Source organism: Megalops cyprinoides, chromosome 11 (genome assembly GCF_013368585.1).
Source record: "Megalops cyprinoides isolate fMegCyp1 chromosome 11, fMegCyp1.pri, whole genome shotgun sequence".
Classification (NCBI taxonomy): domain Eukaryota; kingdom Metazoa; phylum Chordata; class Actinopteri; order Elopiformes; family Megalopidae; genus Megalops; species Megalops cyprinoides.
In genome coordinates this window covers 37,049,369-37,065,962 of record NC_050593.1, presented here as the reverse complement: position 1 = coordinate 37,065,962, position 16,594 = coordinate 37,049,369, and the positions used below count along the sequence as shown (strand labels likewise).

General features: G+C 47.7%; 1 protein-coding gene across 3 annotated transcripts in view; it reads left to right on the top strand.

Annotated features, from left to right (window-relative positions):
• Positions 1-9,838: 9,838 nt before the first annotated feature.
• The window catches only part of LOC118786017 (tensin-like), a 180,636-nt gene continuing 173,880 nt past the window's right edge, over positions 9,839-16,594 (top strand). For all 3 annotated transcript variants that reach the window (XM_036541018.1, XM_036541015.1, XM_036541013.1), the window contains exon 1: positions 9,839-10,290. In XM_036541018.1, the coding sequence (XP_036396911.1) occupies positions 10,186-10,290 (105 nt within the window). In that variant the 5' untranslated portion in view covers positions 9,839-10,185. The remainder of the gene's footprint in view (positions 10,291-16,594) is intronic.

The window sequence follows — 16,594 nt, the reverse complement described above, 5'->3', positions numbered from 1 at the left end:
TTTGAAACTCCAGAGCGGGACAGTCTCTGCTGGGGTTTGAAACTCCGGAGCAGCTCAGTCTCTGCTGGGGTTTGAAACTCCGGAGCGGGACAGTCTCTGCTGGGGTCTCTGGCTTACTGTCTGTGGCACAGGGCCAGCTTTGTACCCCGCGGCCTCGTGGGGCCCCGGGCACCAGCACTGCACCGGTATCCCACAGGCCTTTGCTCCCAGCTCTGTCTGTTCCCCAGTTACACAGAGGGTCGCAGTGGAGTAGCAGGCCAGGATTACAATGGGTCTGGGATTACTCGAGCAGCAGTGGTGACCCCCACAGTGGCTGCAGCCCCCCGTGGATTTAAAGAGACAGCCCCCCGGGTGACGTGACGGGCACACCTCTGTACACCCCCTGTGGACCCAGCGGACCAGAGGGAACGCACACAGCAGCATGCTTCACATAAAGTGCTCATTTCACAGGCTGAGCCCTACGACCCGGGTTCGAAACTGGTCTTGCTATTTGCTGACAAATAGGAGCCACACTGGCAGAACAAACTGGCTTCATTCCGCTGGCGGGTGGGGGGTGGGCAGGTAGGCTAGGGTCCCTGTTCCCTCTCACTGTTGGCACCCTGGGACTGTTGTGGCCTATGAGTTACTGTGACAGCGTTTGACTCCAGGTGCACTGTGGGAGTTATAGTGTGAGGCATAGCCACCGTAGGCATGCATGAGTATCAGAACTGTATGCATCTCACCCCACACTTCTACACAGGTCCGCCAGTCACTGTCGTGGTGGTGACGAGCTTAAAGCTTGACCACCAAAAGCACTGACCACCAAAGCTGGGAGAAAAAGGAGGAAAATGCACAAACAAGCAGTATAACTGAAGTGAGGAAGCTGTTGTACAGACAGAAACATAAACACACTGGGCTGATGACATAAGCGGCCCCCAAACTGGCTCTGGGAAACAGATTCGGAAAATGAAGTGGACATTGACTCATTCAAAAAGCATGTGAATAAACTCAATCAAACATAATGGAGCATCTTGTCTACAACACTTTCTTTCTCTGCACATATTTGGTGAGGAGCTCAGCTGGGCTGAAGCTCTTTCCTTGTTCCCACTTGCCTCTGGAAGTATGTTTCTGACCTCTGACCTCTTTCACCAAAGGAAGCGCATGACAGCCCTTTGTCCTAACTTGGGTTTCCAACAGAGTGAGAGTGTATAAACCAACAGAATAGCTCCATGTGAAAAACTGCTGGCATGACAACATGCCAGCTCTGAGAACATGAAAACAGCCATTATGTAAGAGCTGGGATGTTGGCTGGAAGGAGCAAAAGGATCATTGTTTGTCCGCAGAGGAGACTGTGGTCCCCCAGTGGTTTGCATTATCAGAGAGGGTCAATCAATGACTGACTCCAATTTAAGAATGGTTCAATACCTTCTTAGGCTTTTTCAACACTTTATGCCTAATTAATGAAATGTATTCTTGTACTCAAAATCAATGGCTTTGCCTCACTGATGATTTTTTTTTTACTTCAAGCACCACAGTGTGCTAGATTAACGTGAGACAGTTTTTGCACCAAGGCCAAGGAGGAATTTGCTTAACAGGCTGTGAATCAGAGAAAATAATAATACGGCTAGATTGTCATGCCAGATTGGTGTGAGGCTGAGGTTTCTCTCTCCTCTGCAGGCTCTCTCTGCTGTAAAGCTGCTGCTGGCTGCCTTGGTGTGGCCCTCAGCAAGTCACAGTCCTCTCCCAGAGAGTACAGCCCCGCCGGGTGGCCCCCAGTGCGACTCACAGCCCCGGTTTCTGGCACTGTGCAGGTGTCTGAAGCTGTGCTGGTGTCGGTTTCTGACGTGTGCTGGTGTCTGACGCTGTGCTGGTATCGGTTTCTGATGCTTTGCTGGTGTCTGACATTGTGCTGGTGTGGCTCTGAGCCGCGGTTTCTGACGCTGTGCTGGTGCCTGACACTGTGCTGGTGTCTGATGCTGTGCTGGTGTCGGTTTCTGACGCTGTGCTGGTGTCGGTGTCTGATGTTGTGCTGTGCTGCTCATAATACATTAAAGGATTACGCTCTTTTAAACGGGGGGTGGGAGAGTGGGCCGCTCCAGGGTTTGATAAGACATTCTCTCAAGGGCTGGCAGGCTTTTACAGGGAGGAATTACAGCTCATCCTTCCAGCTGGCAAGAGATCTCAGGGGTCTGAGCGCAAGCCTATCAGCGCTGGCCAGGTAAAGCAGCCGCTGCTATAGGTGCGTTCCGGAGGTAGCCAGAGAAGGGAAATGGCCAAGAGGTGAAAGACTCACTGAAAAAAAAGAAAAAAAAGGAAGAGCCTGTTTCGGCTGCTTTTACCATACAGATCTCACCTCTCCGGGAAAACTACAGATCACCATTAGGAGTTATATCTTTTGTTATAAATCTGTCCCAAGAAAAAGCCATTGTTGGCAGAATTCTGAAAGGGTCATCAGGCTAAGACTAGACTTTTAATGTTTTCCAAGTGCAAGTTACAATCACTTCAAAACTGTACATTTCTGGAATGCGCTCATATCCATGAAAACAGTCTGCCTTTAATTCAGCACCCAAATCCTTTCAATCCATCCCTGAAAACACTTCACATTCAAAATAAAAGGATTTTCAGAAAAATGCAGACTTATTCTCTCTGTCCATCCCCGCATCTGTAAAAACAGACGATAACCTGCAGGAGATCCTGAGGCTGTTGCAGATTCAATAACAGCCAGATGACATGGTCTCAGGCCGGCCGTTTGACGGGCCCATTAGCGGGGCTCAGGAGAACAAAGCACAGCTCATGTGATGTGATGGGAAGACTAAAGCAGGGTGAGATTCCCCTGGCTTTGACACATATGAACCGGCTCCACAGCGGGATTCTGAGTGCTATGACAGCACGCAGTGACTGAATGAGGAGAACAAAGCTCAAAGTCAAACTGCTGGAAGCACTGTGATGTTTTCCAGATTGGCAGGGCGTGGTTAGAGGGCAGCACGAACAGAAGGTTTGCGCCTCTGTCTTCCACTGACACCAGTAACTGTGTGTGTTTTCCCTTTCAAACGAGACTAAAGATTTTTGTGAGGTTTGACCTGGCGCTGTAGTCACTAATATCCACTTTGGCTGAATACATATGGGAAATGAATGAGGCTCACAGTGGTTTGTGTTGGATATTTACTATGTGGCTCAGTGTTGAGCTGAAGGGAAGAGCCCCCGCTAGGGCCTGCCCAGGAGGAACAGAATCCACCAGCAGGGCTGCGTTTGACTCTGTCCATTCTGGGACAAATTTGAGCATAGTGATCTCTCACACACACACACACCTTGATGGGAAGGGCCAGACAAGGTGTAATAAGCTGATGAGAAATGCTTCACATTGTCCCCTGCCTCTCCCAACACAAGTGTGGGAGGCCCTGAGGGTGGGGTCATGTGCAGTGACAGAAGGGGTCCTGACCTTAAGAACCTCACACTCCAACCCCTCAGGGCCATGGATACGAGGAAGCAACAGCTCACAGAGCACTGCTGTAACGCAGCCAGAAGCAGCGGTAATATTTCCACCTTCCTTATCTGCTGTTAAACAATGATTGGTGAATCAATAAGGCTAATGCTGTGTATGCATGTTCCCAGCTCCTTTATCACCAAATTCCATACTCGGCTCGTTTGGCCGCTTGTGCGTAGCAGTAAGTGTACTGTAACCGGGAACATTTTAGCACTGAATACCTTGCCAACCATAATCATGTAGAGACTGAAAGGGGTTATTTGCTAGGTTTTTCTTTTGTACAGGTCTAGCTCTAGTTAAGAATAATGATCTCAAAAGGTGAGAAGTTCATTGAAACATTTTGTAAAGGCTATTGTATTATAGTACAGATAAGGCTAACTGTGTTAGAAAAAGTTTGTTATGCTTGTTCCCATGGTTGTTCTGATGCCTGGGCCAGTGTCTCACCAGTACCGGTCTCCTGATGTTGAAAGGAAACACCCTGGGCTTAGACTTTGGTGCTTTGGACTCAGTATGGTGCCCGGGGAGCGTGCGGGTGGAGGGGGGGGTTCTCTCTTCTGTATGGCGCGTTCTCTCTGGTATAATCCGTTACTCGACCCGCTTTCATACCAGAGAGCGGCAGCGCCAGCAGCGGCACACTCAGCCCCTGTCAGACCTGAATAATGGATAGCTGAAACCCGCAGGCCAGGATGGCGCTATGGGTGAAAGTGCTTCAGTAAGTGCTCTCTCTCCCAGTGCTGGTGGCTGCATGTGTTCTAGTGTCACGTACAATTTGATCACCTCTTTCCTTTCCCACCCACCTCAAGTATCGATATTACATTGACAGGTTTGTTCATGATTATTTGTGTCTGAGACAATTAGGTGACCAGAGCCAACATTTTCTAGAAAAATAATTACAAATAAAAAATCCTTTTTTGAAAACACTTTTCTGACATGACAGCCCCCTTCTGGCAGTCCCACACAAGTCATATATCTGTGCTGGGTAAACACAGTGTAAATGGGCCTTGGGGTAGGATAAGACCAGCATCTTCCCTGATATGATTTCAAGACGGAATTCAGTCTGGAGGAACAATAAGGCACACTGTGTGACTCCACGGTTCACATTTCCACGGCTCTGCTTACAGGGAAACACAGCGGCCCCTGCACTCCTGTCAGCAGAGGGCCATGCCAGCACACAGCAGTGGAATGCCACTGGTCACTGAAACCTTCGGTTGCCTCGGTTACATCTGAAGACAGCGGGTTAATTTGTTGTGCAATGTGAAGGATGCAGTGGGTGTTTGGGGGATTTCCATGCAATAACTGGGCTTAATTTACTCCTCTTCCTACTGACCCTGGACCTGACAGAACCAACACAGCCTCTTTTCCAGCTCTCATTAACTTTCAGACAAGAGGAGAACTCACAGTCTAACCATGAAGTGGAAATCCCCGGGCTCACAGACACAACAGCTCTTAGCTCACAGAGCAGTCATTAAATAGCTAATTAATCTCCTCAACCTTTTGTCTGAATTCCTAATAATGAACAGAGGTTAAAAGAAGTGGCAGATCTGAGCATGTTAACTATTGCTTTTTTTCCCTGAAACTCCTTAAAAAACAAAAACAAACCTCAATCCTCACCTGGGGTGAAACAAGAAGCTGGAAGGCACAGCCATCCAACCCAGGCACAAAAACACAGGAGCATTAGATGTTAGAACAGGTAAAGGGATAGTTATGTTTGCCCCTATTGGTGCACCTCTTTGTTTTGGATATACTAACTCAAGTGCTGAGTGGATTTTTCAACGACAGATGAAATCAGGCACTGCGACATGGAGACAAACCAAAGACAAATTGCCCATCCCAGAGCGGGTCAGTTGATGCCTTTGTGCCGGAGGCCTGTTGAGATACAGAGACGGTGTGATAATGCCATACAGCCAGATTCCAGGAACACTGCAGCACGCCTCGGCTCCCTGAAAGCGCTTTTCAAGTGGCAGCCTGACCTTCCTCTGCCGGGAAGCATGCGCTGGCCATTGGGCACGGCATCGCTACACACACTCCACTCCACTCCCAGCCCAGCACAAAAGTCAAACATAACCTCCCACACAAGCGTAAGGCAATACTCAGTTTCTCCCACAAAATCCACTTGTGACCGAGCTTCACCTGGATAAGGTGTTGTTTATTGTGCCGTCCTTGAAAATGTTTTACCATTATTATACCTGTTCATTCAATGTTTTGCTGTTTTTAGCCTGGGAGGAACAGCCAGCTTTGCCGACTGCTTGCAGGGTGATTCAGTGCAAAGCCTTCCTCCCCTCACCCTGGGTGAGGTGTCCACGCTGTGGGCCTCTCCCTAGCTGCAGAGAGAGGTGGCCAGAGGGTACATCTCCATTCAACTGAGAGAATGGTTTTCCCACTGCTTCTAATTACAGATGCCACAGACACAAAGACACAAGTGTGAAGGCATGTGAGGAAATGTAATAATTTTCTGGAACAGAAAGCTGTTTTCTGATATCACAATAGAGCTGCCCTCACTCCAGAGAAAATACACCTGAATCAATGACACCAGGTCACAAACGTGTGGTAATTATGCAATAATCCGATTAAATTTAATTACTAACTTTCGTACAATAGGGGGTAATGGCTAATTAGTCCTAAGCTGTATTTGCATTCTGAAGATGACCACCTAATTGAAGAGCAGGCCAAGACCACCCAGCTCACTTTGGAGGTGGCCTGGTTTATGAGCCGTGACCTTGGGGCCATCTGCTGCAATCTGCCGGAGAGACTGCGGTTTCAGCCCGGTTCAGCTGAGAACACTTAACCATCACTCTCACCGCACACCAAGCAAACGTCCCTCTCTGCGAGACTGAGCTGAAGGTTCTCCAGCTTCAACAGCTTCAGCACAAATGTGATCCCCCACAGGGTATTGTGGAAAAGTATTTTCTTATAGCAGTTCCATAACTTACTAGTGATTTTTTTCCTCCTGCATATTGCTCCGCGATTGGAACCGATCAGCGACACATGTGTGTGGAGGCTGGCTGCAGGCTGATGGAGTTGCAGTCTGGGCTCAGCACAGAATGGGCTGTAAATGCGAGGAATTTGGTCATGAACAGAGGGAGAGATAATGGGGACTAAGAAAACTCATAAAGCAGTGGGCTCAGCTCCAAAAATAACACCCTGACCAAGCCCCCTGTCTGTCACAGCTACACACAGTGCACACACAGAATGTCTTAAGTCCATCAAACATGAGGTCATTCCAAGGCAATGGCTTCCTGCTTAATGGCTTTCTTCATAAACACCTTGTTTTTTTTCTCTTGGGCTGAAGGATCTATTTTTATATTTCATGTATGTTTTTTTCGGAAACTCTTCCACAATTCCCCCAACACTGGGAGTGTGTGCAGGTATGCTTAGTTCAAAAAACGACTCAGATGATGTATAAAGCACCTGCAGAGGATTTTGCCTTCAGTGGTCTTTGTCTCTTCATCATCATATAGAAGGACTATGATCGCAAATGATATGAACATTGTTTGGAAAGATGATTTATCAGCATCAAACCCATGACCTCTAAATGACATGTGAGTGTGGAAGCTCATGCTGGATCAACACGCCTTTTTTTCCTCCCCAGTTCTCAGCTCTTGGGATTACAAGACATGTTGATATAATATAAAACTGCTCCATGGGTGTAATGGATTCGTTAACTGCAAACGATCAAGGGAAACCCTCCCTGTGAGGGGAACACACAGTCCCAGAGCTGCCGGAAAGAAATACAAATAAAAATCCTTGAGGAAGGAAGTCATTATTTAAGCACTTCCTTATCAGCCAGAGACATGAAGCCCATCAACGCAAGAGGCCCACAGACTGGACACATCACTCAGCCATGGAAGAAAGATGCACAAACTGTCTGTTTAAGGAAATGAAATGTTCAGTGTTTTGATTTGTGATTTATAGGGTGCACATTAGAAAACTGGTTCGTGTTTTTGTGGTAGTCAGACAAATCGAGGAACTGATACAAATCTTTGTGAAGAGGATGGTGTTTCTAGCTCCTGCCAGGCAGAAATACTTTCAGGATCGCAGCCCTCATGTGTTGACCTGTTATGTCTACTCGTAAATTCACTCACAGTATTACACGGAGATACAGATATCAGAAGCATGGATTTCCTTGTAAAAGGAATCTCACAAGAGCATTCTCCCCCAGTGGAGATGGCTTGCCCTTTTAATTTTCTTGAACATTCTTAAGTCCAAACCCAAACGGCTCCGCTCAGGTACAGGTACGGTGTACACCTGTTAGAGGATTCAAATTGTGCCATTGTGAGGTGTGCACCTGCTTTATTTTTCCTTCAAGATTGTACAGGTATAGGGGGCAGACATTTTCAACTTGTGTGAAAAAAACACTGTAATTTTCTGGAAACAAGACATATCTGTTCTTCCAGTGATTGCAGCTTTTCCCAATGTAATTTCACATCATGTGCAAGTAATTGTTGTTTTTGCTGAAGAGGAAAATGAAGGTGAGATTGATGTTTGATTTCTCAGACAGGGACTCCAGGGCCCACAGCACAGAAAGCAAATACAATCCATATGAAGCAGTCCAGACCCTGCAATCCCAGCAATTACCTCAGAGCTCACACACACTGCAATGGTGTAAGAGGGTGTCGAGACTGCCTTCTCTAACTCTAACGCTAACCCTAACTCACACACACTGCAATGGTGTAAGAGGGTGTCGAGACTGCCTTCTCAAACACACCCTTGCTGATTAGTCTCAACATATTAAAGTCAAGTGTCCCTATCTCAAAATATGGCTATAATACCTACTGTCCAATGTTAACCTTCAAGAAATGAGGCTTGTTAAAGCACAACAATCAAGATGTTAAACTTTATGATGGGTTGTTCCTCCAAACAAGATAATATTTCCTGCTGCACAGCTCAATGGCCTTGTGAGGTTTGGTTTTATCCATAACTGTGCCAGGCTAACACATTCTCATAAAGACTCACCCTGTTTATTACTCCGTTATCTGATTCCTTTCACACCACACAAGACGCAAAACTGTCTACTAATAAAGTCGTCATAATTGAGGCACTGTTTACCAAACATCTGGACCTGGGGAGTTGTGATAGTTTCACTGCCAGCGAGCTTCTGTGCATTTCCAGTGCGCTTGTAATTATGCATGTATTTTTACTGTCTCTCAGTCCCACAAGCCCAACTTGTGGCAAATACTTGGGAATGTACATATTACTTGTGTGATAGCGCTCTCTGCTCGTTTTTCAGAGACAGCTATTAAAGAGGTGGAGTAGGAACGACAGCAACGATGAACAAACAGATTTGGACAAAAAGCAAGCGCGCAGGAAGACTGCCACGGAGTCACCTTTTATCAGCGACAAATGCAGATTTTTTGTTTTGACTTAACATTTCAAACGATGAAAATTTTGTTGCAGCCCCCAGGCCGCTACATGAAGTTAAACATCGAAATTCACGGAGTGATCGCTGACTTTCAGTGGAAAACTACACAGGTAATGATTTATGACGGCGGGTGAGCCAGCCAAACGCTGAGTGACATCTCCGCCTTGTGGTAGTACCTCTGGAGATCTGGTAATGCTCCACCGCATAAACGCCGTTTTTCCCCTCCCAGCTAGCCTTCATTTGCAGTGTTGAAAACAATCCTTCAGTACGGCTCCATAATCCCTGCGAAGGATCCCGGCGCCTTGAGTGAGAGCGCTGCTGATAAATGTATTAATGATTAATATCTATTTAGCGAAGCGACTCGCCACCTCTCATCACACGCATACCTGCGGCTACTGTGGTGCTCCTCTCAGCTCTTCAGTGCTGGAAACGAGCTGTGATGCATAGGGCGTTTTCTCCCTGTAGGACTTAATGTATATCACTAGTCCCATAGACACTCAGTCAAACTAACTTGATTTTTTAAAAACAGATTTTTCGAGTGACAGAGGTTTTTAAATATTTCGCGCACACATGCGAGCAGTGCGTACCACAAATCTGCACATACAGGACAGCATATTACGATTTCTATTCCTTCATCTGGATCAGCTAAATGTACACGCTAAATTTGTACAACATGATTTAGATGTTTAAACTGATTTATGGCGTCAATTGATATAGAATCACATATTTCTTACATATGGATACAGTGTAACGAAATTGGGTTAATCTTAAATTATTTTGTTATTTGGAGAATAACTGCAACTGCTTAAATTAAATAAATAAATACGCTATATCAATTAGCCTACTTAACTAACAGGGAACGTTTGGCCCGCGGATGTTAAAAGTACGTATGGGCGCTTATTTCCGAAGGGATGCAGTGCTGAGCCAGGTTGAGGGAGGGAGAAATGTGGGGAGTTGAATTACACAGATTTCAAACTCTTTCTTTTCTCCGCTCTCAAATCCTGCCTCTTCCTGAACAGCGGGGAGGGAAGCCAAATGCGAAATTATGCATGCAGGTTTGGTGGAAAAAAGGGGCAAAACGTAGTCGTGGTCACGGTCTGCAGATCTGAGAGATAACCCCGGGACGTTAAATCTCTCTTTCTACTTAACCAAAAGCGCTAGCGTGCGATTTCAGAGCGACGCGTTTTTCAATCAGCGCTTTGAGCCCGAGTCAGCGGCTGAGCCTTACCTGCGTGCGGAGCTGAAGGACTTCGCTTTGGGAAACCCAGGCTTTTCCTGAACAGAGAGAGGAGAACTGGACTGCACGCCGTTGGGTTCGGTGGTTTTGAATGGGTCAGCGGTACTGTGACCTGAATCTGCCCGGATGGGATGTACAGTGAGTTTCATTTGTTGTGAAGACGATCTGCTACAGATGCCTTTCGATCGACATGAGGAAAAGAAAAAGGAAGAAACGAAGCTCTTATCAAAGGTAAGGAAACGGAATCTGAGATTGTGGCAGGAGTTCGTACGAAAGAGGTGGTGGAAAAGTCCCCGAGTACACGGTTTGAACTTGACAATGAATTAAACCGCAGTCTGCGAAACGCTGGGCAGCATGGGGGAGCGTGGGATGGGACTTTGTTTACTTACCTTAACCTGGCGCTGCAAGAGACAATAACCTGCCTATTGTGTGTTTCAAACGCGCTTTTACGCGAAGAAGGTTTCATCTTTAAAGCAAGTTTAACGCAGAAGTTCAAACAGCCTGTCACCCCTTTGAAACAAGTTAGACCCCCGCAGAAATACCTGAGCCGCACGCCCGTTCAGGCAGTAACATTTTAACACATAACAGTGGACACGCAGATCAAACATCACAAAGCAAACCACTTAACTCTGAATAGCATTATTTGTACCATATCTTTTGTGTTAGTGATGAATTTATATCATATACTGCACCAAGGTCTCTTTTGTCTAGCAATATGAGAGTTGGAATAAAAACTAAAAAGCCACATTACACATTCTTGACAAGTTTATTGCAAGAATTTTCTGGTGTGTGTTTGATGCTCTTGACATTGTTTACCATTTACCTACAGTATTTCGCTGTTTGGCTGAATCATGCTGCGCACATGTCTAAAATACTTTGTTGGCAGTCAGGCCTGTGTTTACCATCGCAGTGCGAACGGTGTTAATGGCAGACACTTAATAATAGGGGAATCTAAATCATACCAGGAAAAACTCCGTTTCTGCATGAGTTGTTTTATAGTTTAAAAATACAAGCGAGAGCATTGATTGATAAGACACTTTGCATCTGGTGAAAATAAGAGAACATGTCTTGACTATAATTACGATGAACTACGGGAGTTGTAATGAGACTTTCTACATGAACCAAAATAGCTCTGAACAGGGATTTAAAACACGGTGCAGAGAACCATGCCTCTACATCATATTGTTTATCGGACAACCACATCATAGCGTGGCAAGTTTAATAACACACGGGAAAATGGGTACATGTCAGCTGCACCTGCGCGGTGCCCTGAGTCTATTTACGGGTTCAGAATGCTGTCTTTGAAGACGAGCCATGAAAGCCCGTCTCTTAGCATTGTGCCCGTTTGTGCTCCTCTGGGTAGATCTCAGATCAGACGTGCTTTTTGTTATGTTTGCAAATAAAATTCTGAATGCAGTCAATGAATGAAGTATCAGACAAAGTCCATCATGAAGCTATTTACCCCATGATTGTAGGCAGCAGTGTGGTGTAGTAGTTGCTGGCTTGATTTCCTGCTGGGGCACTGCTGTTGCACCCTTGGGTAAAGGTGCTTAACCCAGAATTGCCTCATTAAATATCCAGCTGAATAAATGGATAAAACTGTACCCTACGTAAGTCGCTGTGGATAAGAATTTCTGCTAAATGCCAATAATGTAACAGAATGTAATGTAATGAATGTGTGTCCCAGGTGGCTCTCACTGTCCTGAGGTCAGTCGTTCAGCCCTGGGTCTCTGTGTTCTTCCACACAGTGCTGGTCTGCAGCGAGGGGTCAGTCCCAGCTGAGAGCTGTCTCCTAGCAGTGCACTTCAGGAGAGCTGGAGCATGCTGGGGTTTGATGGGCAGTGCTCTAATGAAGGACGCGGCCATGCTGTGTGGGCAGGCCAGGGGCTGGGTGGTGGGGGGTTGGGGGGGGGAGGGGGGGGCTGGAGGTGGTCTGCGGCTGTCGTCTGGGCCACAGCAGGGGGGGTGAGGGAGGTCGGGGTGAGGAGGGGAGGTGGTGAGGGAGCAACAGGGTCTGCTTTGTGGTTCAGGGCTCAGGGGAGTAGTGAAGGTCTCTGGAGGAATGTGACCACAGACCTGGGCTCTGATAACCATCTCTCACCCACATACGCAGAGGCTGAGGCTGACCGCACCAGCCCTGACGCTTTGGGTGCACCCAGCTGGGTTGCACAAAAGTGTGTGACTTCCTGCCTTTTCTGATGAATGGGAATATGTAACCACTCATGCAGCAAGCGACAGGTGAGGTGAATGTTACACAACATTTCCTGCACTGTAGTGTAACGGCTGCAACCAGAGTTCGGCAGTTACAGCAGTGAATTGAATTCATTGTGGGACAGTCTTTCATGTTGGCAGGCACGTTTGCTTTTGGTTTTGCCCCGAGAGCAGGTGACCCCCATAACATCACAGCTAAGCTCCAGTGTGGTGTTACCGATGTCAGTTCAGGTCACACAGTTGGGCTCAACAGGGCTTGCAGTGAGGTGCTATTCTGTCAAGACAGTGAAAATAATTGTACCACCAGTATCCATGCAGTTCATTTATCCAGAGCCCCGGGAGATGCTCAGAAATGCAGTGCGTGTGTTATTTTGTAACGTGCCGTTGAATGCGCATTTCGGGGGCTCTGGGGGCCTGTGTGCAGCTCTTTTACCCCTCTGATCTCTTCCTCTGGGAGTGTGAAGGCAGGCCCTCTTTGTCTCATCTCGGCTAAGAAGCTTCAGGAAGAGAGGCCGCTCCGCAGTGTTGCTGTGCTGGGGCTTCAGCTGGCGTGGAGGCCCGGTCAGCTCTGGGCATGGGGACCCCGCTGGGCACTGCAGCGCTAACTGCATGGAGCTTCCTGTTGTTAAACTAATCGGGAGCATTTGAGTGTAATTTGGCAATTGAGAAAACACACAGCAGCCATGTTGCAGCTAAGAGAGGCAGGCCAGGCACAGCCTTTATTGATTGCGTTCCTTGGCTGTACATGTAGCCACAGGGCTAGGTGTAACAGATCTCACATCAGTGAGAGATTAAGCTCTGTCTTGTGTTAGATATGTCATTGGCTTTGGGAAGCTTGGATTACATCGGCCATTCATGTAGATGTGCAGATAGAAACACTGGCAGTATTTACAGTGTGTGTGTGTGTGTGTGTGTGTGTGTGTGTGTGTGTGTGTGTGTGTGGGCACAGAGCCAGCGCCTTAACACACTGACTCCTAATTATTACAGCCGTGTTCCTTTGTTCCTCAGCGGTAATCACCTGGGGCGGTATGCTGGGTGTGTTAGTGTGCGCGCATGTGTGTGTGTGCGTGTGTATGTGTGTGTGTATGTGTGTGTGTGTGCGTGTGTGTGTGTGTGTGTGTGTGTGTGTGTGTGTGTGTGTGTGTGTGTGTGTGCGTGTGTGTGTGGTGGCCTCTGCAGGCGTTACACTGAGAGGCGCGCCTGGGCCTGAAAACACCCCATTCTGCAGGTGAGCGGGAAGAGACCGCTGGGAGTCAGAGGTTGCTGGTTCGATTCCCCACTGGGGCACGGCTGTTGCACCCTTGGGCAAGGTACTTAACCCACAATTGCCTCAGTAAATATCCAGCTGTATAAATGGATAAAACTGTAACCTATATAAGTTGCTCTGGATAAGAGTGTCTGCTAAATGATGATGATGTAAGGTGATGTATATGGTGGTTAGGATATGATTTAGTGTCTGGACGGCAGTGCTCAGGGCTCACTGCCTTCTCTTTGCAGGGCTGTGCTGACAGGAGATGTTGCTATTCACTTTCACTAAGCAGCACCGCAGTACTGTCAGCCGAACGGTCTTATCTGAGTCCTAGGTTTGGAGATTGAAATAGAAATATGAAATATGAATAACAACATGCTGTAGGCATAACTAAATGAAAACCTTTAAATCTATCAAAAGCCAGTAATTTTCAGGAATTGTAGACTTAATTAAGAAAAAATTTGGTTGTTAAGAGAAGTGATATTCTGTGGAAACGTTAGAGACAATTCCCTTTCAGTCGCTACAACAGCAGTAACTTCTGATCCTCATTGAGCAGTAGTTCCTCAGTGAAGCGCTTGTCCGTCTGTCTGCAAACGCTTAGCCTGCTGCCATCAATCAGAGACAGCTCCCAAATCTTCTGAGCAAACGTGTGTTTCCTTTCATCCGTCTTCTGGAAATAAATCAGGCAGACAGGGCAGGCGAGGTGGGGGGGGGGGGATGGGGGAATTCCAGGGATTTACGGGAGGGCCAGAGACCACAGCTACCTGCATCAGGTGTCCCACTGGGAGGAGAGCTGTTTTTGTTTTTTTCTCTAACCTGCGGTTGAAGAGCATGAAAAGATTAGCCGTCACTCCTCAGCGTTTCCCTCCCTTTGTGGCACGGCACCACACAGCTAAACAGGCTGAGTATGGCATGCCCTGACTTCCGCTGCTCGACTTGTATGGGCGAAATTATTAATAATAGTTTTTAAGTGTTATTATTGCTACTCATTCTTTCGGCTGACACGTTAATGCAAGGCAATTTACAAATGCTGGAAGTGCTGTGGAGGCCGAGGCCTGTGTTCCCTGCTCAGCGGAGCCGCGGAGGCTGCCGCAGGGCACGGCAGGTACTGATCTCTCTCTGATTTACAGCACTGTTTCCCGCTCCTGCGTCTTCAGCGGTGTCGCCCTCGCAATAAGATAACTATAACATGGTAAAAACAGCGTGTTATTTAGCTTTCAGTCCTTGTTGTGTGATTCATTTTGCCGTCTCTGCAGTGCGTATGGAGAGGAGCATGCTCTGGCTGGCTGTGTGTTTTTCGTGGTGGGTGTGGAGGTCTTGTCTGCCCTGCCAGCTTGTGAGGGGTCTGTTAGCACCTTCGTGAGACACATTCCCCTGTCAGAGAGCCCAGCCCCCCCCCTTCTCTGCTGTCACTCTCTCCGGAGTCGGCACACGCTCCCCCCCACTCACCCCGCCCCCCATTCGCCGTCTACACATTTTCCAATGGGTGGGCGAGTGAGCAGAGAACGCCTGTGTGAGAGGGAGTGGGAGGGGGCATTGGAACAACTTGAGCCCCCTCCCAAGAGGTGTGCACCCCATTCCCCTCCCTGGCTCTTTGCTTTCGTTGGCTGATGAAGGCTGTGTCTGTTCCCCAGGGGGAAAGCTCAGGGTTATTTTTAGATTTCATCTTCATATGAACCCCCCCCCAGGGCCACACAAACATGTTGCTGGGGTAGATCAAAGCCTACCTGTCAGCTGCTCCCATCTCCTTCAGAACGTGGGTTACCTGTTTGTGTGACAGGGCAGAGGTGGAAAGGCAGGCCTGTCCAAGCCACTCTCACTGGCCTTTCAGAGATGGGGGGGAAAGACCGAGAGAGAGAGGGGGAGAGAGAGGGAGAGAGAGAGAGAGAGGGAGAGAGAGAGGGAGAGAGAGAGGGAGAGAGAGAGGGAGAGAGAGAGGGAGAGGGAGAGAGAGAGGGAGAGAGAGAGGGAGAGAGAGAGGGAGAGAGAGAGGGAGAGAGAGAGAGAGAGGGACAGCCAGTGAGGTCACCCATAACAAAACACCAATTCCACTTCTGTTTGTGATTGTTATTAGAATTGTCCTATTTTGTGATAACATTCCAATTCTGTTCAACATAATTGTCCCTTTTTTATGTGTGTATGTATGTGGCTTTGGCAATAATGTTGTTGTAATGTTCATGCCAGTAAAGCTTTCTTGAATTGAATTGAATTTAGAGAGAGAGAGAGAGAGAGAGAGAGAGAGAGAGAGAGGAGAGGAGAGTGCTGGGCTGGTCCCCCTCCTCTCTGCGTGAGGGCCATTGTGTAACACTCCTGGCACCTGGGCTTCTAGAAGGAGGTGGCTGTTTATTTGTGAAAGGAGCATAAAAAGGCCTGTGAAATGGTACGACTTAGAGGGGGATTTTACAGCTTATGAGTTCCCTTTGAATCGCTTACGTGAATAGAGATTGTTATGGGAAACACTGCTGGGGAGTTACCAAAAAGGGGAAAACGGGTAGCCTAAAGCTATGTGTGGGGCGCATAATGGACAGGAAGTAGGCGAAGATGAAGGCAGTGTTGCCACACAACATTAATTAATAAACAGAGATGTCTCTCAGCGAATGGATGGGTGACTGAGTGCGTGAGCGTGTTTTGAAGGCGCTGTCTGTGGGGAGCGTTCTCAAATGTTCCCAGGCCGGCTCCCACGGTGAGAGGGGATGTTGTGTTTGGCAGTCCTGTGCCAAAACGCGGAGCTGTGTTAGGTAAACCCACATCTGGCGAGTGGAGCCTGCCAGCACAGAAAGCAGAGCCGCTTGCGCTGTGACCCGCGGACCTGGCGGAAGGTGTGACCCGCGGACCTGGCGGAAGGTGTACGCTCTCTGAGGGTTATTAGTCTGAACACCAGCCATGCCAGACAGCTTTGGCTGTTTATTCCTCTCTGTCTCTTGACCTTTTATTTGCTCCTTTGAAAACAAACATCACGCAGATTACCCAATAATGTCCAAACAAAGAGGCATATGTCTGGTTCTGGTGCATGGTTTCTGTCTCTGTGCTTTACTGTCATTAAGCGGGGATTTGACTCTTGGTTTGGTGTTTACT